A 10,044-nucleotide genomic window follows, 5' to 3' on the forward strand; every position below is an offset into this window, starting at 1 on the left:
CTCTACCCAGTATGGAACCCCTCTACCCAGTATGGAAACCCTCTACCCAGTATGGAAACCCTCTACCCAGTATGGAAACCCTCTACCCAGTATGGAACCCCTCTACCCAGTATGGAAACCCTCTACCCAGTATGGAAACCCTCTACCCAGTATGGAAACCCTCTACCCAGAATGGAAACCCTCTACCCAGTATGGAAACCCTCTACCCAGTATGGAAACCCTCTACCCAGTATGGAACCCCTCTACCCAGAATGGAACCCCTCGACCCAGTATGGAAACCCTCTACCCAGTATGGAACCCCTCGACCCAGTATGGAACCCCTCGACCCAGTATGGAACCCCTCGACCCAGTATGGAAACCCCTCGAACCAGTATAGAACCCCTCGATCAGGTATGGAACCCCTGGACCCAGTATGGAAACCCTCTACCCATTATGGAACCGCTGGACCCAGTATGGACCCCTCAACCCAGTATGGAACCCATCTACCCAGAATGGAACCCCTTTAATCAGTATGGAACCAATCGACCCAGTCGGGAAACCCCCTACCCAGTTTGGAAACCCTCTACCCAGAATGGAACCCTTCTACCCAGTATAGAAGCCCTCGACCCAGTATGTAACCCCACTACCCAGAATGGAACCCCTCTACCCAGTATGGAACCCATCGACCCAGTACGGAACCCCTCTACCCAGTTATGGAACCCCTATACCCAGTTACGGAACCCCTATACCCAGTATGGAACCCCTCGACCCAGTACAGAACCCCTCTACCCAGTTATGGAAACCCTATACCCAGTTATGGAACCCCTCTACCCAGTATGGAACCCCTCGACCCAGTATAGAACCCCTCTACCCAGAATGGAAACCCTCTACCCAGTATGGAACCCTTCTACCCAGTATGGAACCCATCGACCCAGTACGGAACCCCTCTACCCAGTTATGGAACCCCTATACCCAGTTATGGAAACCCTATACCCAGTATGGAACCCCTCGACCCAGTACGGAACCCCTCTACCCAGTTATGGAAACCCTATACCCAGTTATGGAACCCCACGACCCAGTATGGAACCCCTCGACCCAGTATGGAACCCCTCGACCCAGTATGGAACCCCTCGACCCAGTATGGAACCCCTCGACCCAGTACGGAACCCCTCTACCTAGTATGGAACCCCTATACCCAGTTATGGAACCCCTCGACCCAGTATTGAACCCCTCAACCCAGTATTGAACCCCTCGACCCAGTTATGGGACCCCTCTACCCAGAATGGAACCCCTCGACCCAGTATGGAAACCCTCTACCCAGTATGGAACCCCTCTACCCAGAATGGAACCCCTCGACCCAGTATGGAAACCCTCTACCCAGTATGGAACCCCTCGACCCAGTATGGAACCCCTCGACCCAGTATGGAACCCCTCGACCCAGTATGGAAACCCCTCGAACCAGTATAGAACCCCTCGATCAGGTATGGAACCCCTGGACCCAGTATGGAAACCCTCTACCCATTATGGAACCGCTGGACCCAGTATGGACCCCTCTACCCAGTATGGAACCCCTCGACCCAGTATGGAACCCCTCGACCCAGTATGGAACCCCTCGACCCAGTATGGAAACCCCTCGAACCAGTATAGAACCCCTCGATCAGGTATGGAACCCCTGGACCCAGTATGGAAACCCTCTACCCATTATGGAACCGCTGGACCCAGTATGGACCCCTCAACCCAGTATGGAACCCATCTACCCAGAATGGAACCCCTTTAACCAGTATGGAACCAATCGACCCAGTCGGGAAACCCCCTACCCAGTTTGGAAACCCTCTACCCAGAATGGAACCCTTCTACCCAGTTATGGAACCCCTCGACCCAGTATGGAAACCCTCTACCCAGTATGGAACCCCTCGACCCAGTATGGAACCCATCTACCCAGTATGGAAACCCTACCCTCTACCCAGTATGGAACCCCTCTACCCAGTATGGAAACCCTCTAGTATGGAACCCCTCTACCCAGTATGGAATCCCTCTACCCTCGACCCAGTATGGAACTCCTCTACCCAGTATGGAAACCCTCTACCCAGTATGGAACCCCTCTACCCAGTATGGAATCCCTCTACCCTCGGCCCAGTATGGAACCCCTCTACCCAGTATGGAAACCCTCTACCCAGTATGGAAACCCTCTACCCAGTATGGAACCCCTCTACCCAGTATGGAATCCCTCTACCCTCGACCCAGTATGGAACCCCTCTACCCAGTATGGAAACCCTCTACCCTCGACCCAGTATGGAACCCCTCTACCCAGTATGGAAACCCTCTACCCAGTATGGAAACCCTCTACCCAGTATGGAAACCCTCTACCCAGTATGGAAACCCTCTACCCTCTACCCAGTATGGAACCCCTCTACCCAGTATGGAAACCCTCTACCCAGTATGGAACCCCTCTAGTATGGAAACCCTCTACCCAGTATGGAACCCTCTACCCAGTATGGAAACCCTCTACCCAGTATGGAAACCCTCTACCCAGTATGGAAACCCTCTACCCAGTATGGAAACCCTCTACCCAGTATGGAAACCCTCTACCCAGTATGGAACCCCTCTACCCAGTATGGAAACCCTCTACCCAGTATGGAAACCCTCTACCCAGAATGGAAACCCTCTACCCAGTATGGAACCCCTCTACCCAGTATGGAAACCCTCTACCCAGTATGGAAACCCTCTACCCAGTATGGAAACCCTCTACCCAGAATGGAAACCCTCTACCCAGTATGGAAACCCTCTACCCAGTATGGAACCCCTCTACCCAGAATGGAACCCCTCGACCCAGTATGGAAACCCTCTACCCAGTATGGAACCCCTCGACCCAGTATGGAACCCCTCGACCCAGTATGGAACCCCTCGACCCAGTATGGAAACCCCTCCAGTATGGAACCCTCGATCAGGTATGGAACCCCTGGACCCAGTATGGAAACCCTCTACCCATTATGGAACCGCTGGACCCAGTATGGACCCTCAACCCAGTATGGAACCCATCTACCCAGAATGGAACCCCTTTAACCAGTATGGAACCAATCGACCCAGTCGGAAACCCCTACCCAGTTTGGAAACCCTCTACCCAGAATGGAACCCTTCTACCCAGTATAGAAGCCCTCAGTATGTAACCCCACTACCCAGAATGGAACCCTCTACCCAGTATGGAACCCATCGACCCAGTACGGAACCCCTCTACCCAGTTATGGAACCCCTATACCCAGTTACGGAACCCCTATACCCAGTATGGAACCCTCGACCCAGTACAGAACCCCTCTACCCAGTTATGGAAACCCTATACCCAGTTATGGAACCCCTCTACCCAGTATGGAACCCCTCGACCCAGTATAGAACTCCTCTACCCAGAATGGAAACCCTCTACCCAGTATGGAATCCTTCTACCCAGTATGGAACCCATCGACCCAGTACGGAACCCCTCTACCCAGTTATGGAACCCCTATACCCAGTTATGGAAACCCTAACCCAGTACGGAACCCCTCTACCCAGTTATGGAAACCCTATACCCAGTTATGGAACCCCTCGACCCAGTATGGAACCCCTCGACCCAGTATGGAAACCCTCTACCCAGTATGGAAACCCTCTACCCAGTATGGAAACCCTCTACCCAGTATGGAACCCCTCTACCCAGTATGGAAACCCTCTACCCCGTATGGAAACCCTCTACCCAGTATGGAAACCCTCTACCCAGTATGGAACCCCTCTACCCAGTATGGAAAGCCTCTACCCAGTATGGAACCCCTCTACCCAGTATGGAATCCCTCTACCCTCGGCCCAGTATGGAACCCTCTACCCAGTATGGAAACCCTCTACCCAGTATGGAACCCCTCTACCCAGTATGGAATCCCTCTACCCTCGACCCAGTATGGAACCCCTCTACCCAGTATGGAAACCCTCTACCCTCGACCCAGTATGGAACCCCTCTACCCAGTATGGAACCCCTCTACCCAGTATGGAAACCCTCTACCCAGTATGGAAACCCTCTACCCAGTATGGAAACCCTCTACCCTCTACCCAGTATGGAAACCCTCTACCCAGTATGGAAACCCTCTACCCAGTATGGAACCCTCTACCCAGTATGGAAACCCTCTACCCAGTATGGAAACCCTCTACCCAGTATGGAAACCCTCTACCCAGTATGGAACCCTCTACCCAGTATGGAACCCCTCTACCCAGTATGGAAACCCTCTACCCAGTATGGAAACCCTCTACCCAGTATGGAAACCCTCTACCCAGTATGGAACCCTCTACCCAGTATGGAAACCCTCTACCCAGTATGGAAACCCTCTACCCAGTATGGAAACCCTCTACCCAGAATGGAAACCCTCTACCCAGTATGGAAACCCTCTACCCAGTATGGAAACCCTCTACCCAGTATGGAACCCCTCTACCCAGAATGGAACCCTCGACCCAGTATGGAAACCCTCTACCCAGTATGGAACCCCTCGACCCAGTATGGAACCCTCGACCCAGTATGGAACCCTCGACCCAGTATGGAAACCCCTCGAACCAGTATAGAACCCTCGATCAGGTATGGAACCCCTGGACCCAGTATGGAAACCCTCTACCCATTATGGAACCGCTGGACCCAGTATGGACCCTCAACCCAGTATGGAACCCATCTACCCAGAATGGAACCCCTTTAATCAGTATGGAACCAATCGACCCAGTCGGGAAACCCCTACCCAGTTTGGAAACCCTCTACCCAGAATGGAACCCTTCTACCCAGTATAGAAGCCCTCGACCCAGTATGTAACCCCACTACCCAGAATGGAACCCCTCTACCCAGTATGGAACCCATCGACCCAGTACGGAACCCCTCTACCCAGTTATGGAACCCTATACCCAGTTACGGAACCCCTATACCCAGTATGGAACCCTCGACCCAGTACAGAACCCCTCTACCCAGTTATGGAAACCCTATACCCAGTTATGGAACCCCTCTACCCAGTATGGAACCCCTCGACCCAGTATAGAACCCCTCTACCCAGAATGGAAACCCTCTACCCAGTATGGAACCCTTCTACCCAGTATGGAACCCATCGACCCAGTACGGAACCCCTCTACCCAGTTATGGAACCCCTATACCCAGTTATGGAAACCCTATACCCAGTATGGAACCCCTCGACCCAGTACGGAACCCCTCTACCCAGTTATGGAAACCCTATACCCAGTTATGGAACCCCACGACCCAGTATGGAACCCCTCGACCCAGTATGGAACCCTCGACCCAGTATGGAACCCCTCGACCCAGTATGGAACCCTCGACCCAGTACGGAACCCCTCTACCTAGTATGGAACCCCTATACCCAGTTATGGAACCCCTCGACCCAGTATTGAACCCCTCAACCCAGTATTGAACCCCTCGACCCAGTTATGGAACCCCTCTACCCAGAATGGAACCCCTCGACCCAGTATGGAAACCCTCTACCCAGTATGGAACCCCTCTACCCAGAATGGAACCCCTCGACCCAGTATGGAAACCCTCTACCCAGTATGGAACCCCTCGACCCAGTATGGAACCCCTCGACCCAGTATGGAACCCCTCGACCCAGTATGGAAACCCCTCGAACCAGTATAGAACCCCTCGATCAGGTATGGAACCCCTGGACCCAGTATGGAAACCCTCTACCCATTATGGAACCGCTGGACCCAGTATGGACCCCTCTACCCAGTATGGAACCCCTCGACCCAGTATGGAACCCCTCGACCCAGTATGGAACCCCTCGACCCAGTATGGAAACCCCTCGAACCAGTATAGAACCCCTCGATCAGGTATGGAACCCCTGGACCCAGTATGGAAACCCTCTACCCATTATGGAACCGCTGGACCCAGTATGGACCCCTCAACCCAGTATGGAACCCATCTACCCAGAATGGAACCCCTTTAACCAGTATGGAACCAATCGACCCAGTCGGGAAACCCCCTACCCAGTTTGGAAACCCTCTACCCAGAATGGAACCCTTCTACCCAGTATAGAAGCCCTCGACCCAGTATGTAACCCCACTACCCAGAATGGAACCCCTCTACCCAGTATGGAACCCATCGACCCAGTACGGAACCCCTCTACCCAGTTATGGAACCCCTATACCCAGTTATGGAACCCCTCGACCCAGTATGGAACCCCTCGACCCAGTATGGAACCCCTCTACCCAGTTATGGAAACCCTCGACCCAGTACGGAACCCCTCTACCTAGTATGGAACCCCTATACCCAGTTATGGAACCCCTCGACCCAGTATTGAACCCCTCAACCCAGTATTGAATCCCTCGACCCAGTTATGGAACCCCTCTACCCAGAATGGAACCCCTCGACCCAGTTATGGAACCCCTCTACCCAGTATGGAACCCATCTACCCAGTATGGAACCCCTCTACCCAGTATGGAACCCCTATACCCAGTTATGGAACCCCTCGACCCAGTATGGAACCCCTGACCCAGTATGGAACCCCTCTACCTAGTTTGGAACCCCTGGACCCAGTATGGAACAACTCGAACCAGTGTGGGTAGGGAGAAGCTTCTAGAGATGGAGACAGGGAAGATGGGTAGGGAGCAGCTTCTAGAGATGGAGATTTGTTGACTTTTTGTTGACTTGGCTTACGAAGACCTTAGATAGGCAGGGCAGGATGGATATAGGTCTATAACAGTTTGGGTCCAGGGTGTCTCCCCATTTGAAGAGGGGGATGACTGCGGCAGCTTTCCAATCCTTGGGGATCTCAGACGATATGAAAGAGAGGTTGAACAGGCTGGTAATAGGGGTTGCGACAATGGCGGCAGATAGTTTCAGAAATAGTGGGTCCAGATTGTCAAGCCCAGCTGATTTGTATGGGTCCAGGTTTTGCAGCTCTTTCAGAACATCTGCTATCTGGATTTGGGTAAAGGAGAACCTGGGGAGGCTTGGGCGAGGAGCTGCGGGGGGCAGAGCTGTTGGCCGAGGTTGGAGTAGCCAGGCGGAAGGCATGGCCAGCCGTTGAAAGTGCTTATTGAAGTTTTCGATAATCATGGATTTATCGGTGGAGACCGTGTTACCTAGCCTCAGTGCAGTGGGCAGCTGGGAGGAGGTGCTCTTGTTCTCCATGGACTTCACAGTGTCCCAGAACTTTTTGGAGTTGGAGCTACAGGATGCAAACTTCTGCCTGAAGAAGCTGGCCTTAGCTTTCCTGACTGACTGCGTGTATTGGTTCCTGACTTCCCTGAACAGTTGCATATCACGGGGGCTATTTGATGCTATTGCAGTCCGCCACAGGATGTTTTTGTGCTGGTCGAGGGCAGTCAGGTCTGGAGTGAACCAAGGGCTGTATCTGTTCTTGGTTCTGCATTTTTTGGACGGAGCATGCTTATCTAAAATGGTGAGGAAGTTACTTTTAAAGAATGACCAGGCATCCTCAACTGACGGGATGAGGTCAATGTCCTTCCAGGATACCCGGGCCAGGTCGATTAGAAAGGCCTGCTCACAGAAGTGTTTTAGGGAGCGTTTGACAGTGATGAGGGGTGGTCGTTTGACTGCGGCTCCGTGGCGGATACAGGCAATGAGGCAGTGGTCGCTGAGATCCTGGTTGAAGACAGCGGAGGTGTATTTGGAGGGCCAGTTGGTCAGGTTGACGTCTATGAGGGTGCCCTTGTTTACAGAGTTAGGGTTGTACCTGGTGGGTTCCTTGATGATTTGAGTGAGATTGAGGGCATCTAGCTTAGATTGTAGGACTGCCGGGGTGTTAAGCATATCCCAGTTTAGGTCACCTAACAGAACAAACTCTGAAGCTAGATGGGGGGCGATCAATTCACAAATGGTGTCCAGGGCACAGCTGGGAGCTGAGGGTGGTCGTTAGCAGGCGGCAACAGTGAGAGACTTATTTCTGGAGAGAGTAATTTTCAAAATTAGTAGTTCAAACTGTTTGGGTATGGACCTGGAAAGTATGACATTACTTTGCAGGCTATCTCTGCAGTAGACTGCGACTCCTCCCCCTTTGGCAGTTCTATCTTGACGGAAGATGTTATAGTTGGGTATGGAAATCTCTGAATTTTTGGTGGCCTTCCTGAGCCAGGATTCAGACACGGCAAGGACATCAGGGTTAGCAGAGTGTGCTAAAGCAGTGAGTAAAACAAACTTAGGGAGGAGGCTTCTGATGTTGACATGCATAAAACCAAGGCTTTTTCGATCACAGAAGTCAACAAATGAGGGTACCTGGGGACATGCAGGGCCTGGGTTTACCTCCACATCACCCGCGGAACAGAGAAGGAGTAGTATGAGGGTGCGGCTAAAGGCTATCAAAACTGGTCGCCTAGAGCGTTGGGGGCAGAGGATAAGAGGAGCAGGTTTCTGGGCATGGTAGAATATATTCAGGGCATAATGCGCAGACAGGGGTATGGTGGGGTGCGGGTACAGCGGAGGTAAGCCCAGGCACTGGGTGATGATGAGAGAGGTTGTATCTCTGGACATGCTGGTTGTAATGGGTGAGGTCACCGCATGTGTGGGAGGTGGGACAAAGGAGGTAACAGGGGTTTGCAGAGTGGATCTAGGGGCTCCATTGTGAACTACAACAATGATAACTAACCTGAACAACAGTATACAAGGCATATTGACATTTGAGAGAGACATACAGCGAGGCATACAGTAATCACAGGTGTTGAATTGGGAAAGCTAGCTAAAAACAGTAGGCGAGGCTAATCAGCTAGCACAACAAACAGCAGGTAAAATGGCGTTGACTAGGCAACTGGGCCGACAGATAAAACAAACAAGCAGAATGGAGTACCGTGATTAATGGACAGTCCAGTGTGCGTCAGCTATGTAGCCAAGAGATCAGTGTCCAGGGGGAAGCGGTGGATGGGCAGGGAAGCTGGACTGGCGAGTGTTATCCAGGTCTAAAAAGAAACTAACAATGACTAAATAGCTTGTAGCTAGTTAGCTGGTTAGCGTCTGTATGTTCTTGAGTGAGTCATAAAAATACAATTAAAAGTAATAGTGATTCCGTATCACAGTGGGTGAGGCAGGTTTACGGAAGGTATAAACAAAATAAAAATCAAAAAGAGATAGAAAGTAAATGGGTTCAGAGAGTGTTTGGGACGCGGTGATTCAGACGGTTAGCAGGCCTGTGCTATCAAGCTAACAGTTCGTAGGCCCGGGCTAGACAAGCTAGCCGTTAGCAGGCCGAATTAGCAAGCAGGGAGATAGCGAGGGCTAGAGAGTTAACCTTTGGGGGACGTCGCGATGGGGTGAGTCTGTTTATTCCTCTTCATGCGGTGACATCGACAGACCGGTCGTGAGCCCGGGTAATTGTAGCCCAGGAGTATGCTACAGGTGCTCTAGTACGCTAGGTGAGCTGGAGACACAGCGTTTCAGAAAGCTCGCGGGCCTTGGCCAGCAGATGGATCTTTGGCGATGTCGCAACGGAAAAGCCTGTTGAAACCACCTCGGACGATTATGTCGGCGGACCAGTCGTGATGGATCGGCGGGGCTCCGTGTCGGCAGTAAAGGCTCCAGGCCAATTGGCAAAAGAGGTAATGTTGGACCTTTTCGGCTAGTCGGGAGATGGGCTTAGCTCGAGGCTAGCTCAAGGCTAACTGGTGCTTGCTTTGGGACAGAGACGTTAGCCAGGAGTAGCCACACGGATTGCAGCTAGCTAGTTGCGATGATCCGGTGTAAAGGTTCAGAGCTTGCGGTAGGAATCCGGAGATGTGGTAGAGAAAAAGCAGTCTGATATGCTCTGGGTTGATGTCGCGCTGGTGTCCTAGTTAGCTTTGAAGACCGCTAGCAGTGGCTAACTGAGTACTAGCTAGTAGCTAGTTAGCTGGCTAGCTTCTGATGGGGGTTCCGGTTCTAAAGTATAGAAAAAGCAGATCCGTACCACATTGGGTGATGCGGGTTGCAGGAGAGTATATTCAGCCTATAGTTGGAAAGTGAGATTAAAATATGTACGAAATATATACAGAAAAAAATGAGGAAAACTATATTAGCTTCTAGAGATGGAGGGAAGATGGGTAGGGAGCAGCTTCTAGAGATGGAGGGAGGGAAGA

At 52.0% G+C, this 10,044-nt stretch overlaps 1 protein-coding gene across 1 annotated transcript; it reads left to right on the forward strand.

The window, feature by feature from the left end:
- The first annotated feature begins 231 nt into the window (after positions 1-231).
- Positions 232-1,158, forward strand: LOC124025290 (extensin-like). The gene has a single exon (XM_046338853.1). The coding sequence runs from the start codon at positions 232-234 to the stop codon at positions 1,156-1,158; it is 927 nt and encodes a 308-aa protein (XP_046194809.1).
- Positions 1,159-10,044: the final 8,886 nt, after the last annotated feature.

Source organism: Oncorhynchus gorbuscha, unplaced genomic scaffold (genome assembly GCF_021184085.1).
Source record: "Oncorhynchus gorbuscha isolate QuinsamMale2020 ecotype Even-year unplaced genomic scaffold, OgorEven_v1.0 Un_scaffold_2221, whole genome shotgun sequence".
Lineage (NCBI taxonomy): Eukaryota > Metazoa > Chordata > Actinopteri > Salmoniformes > Salmonidae > Oncorhynchus > Oncorhynchus gorbuscha.

What these genes read in the sequence shown, in the direction of transcription:
- LOC124025290 (XM_046338853.1), top strand. Translation starts at nt 232, where the DNA reads ATGGAACCCCTCTACCCAGAATGGAACCCCTCGACCCAGTATGGAAAC.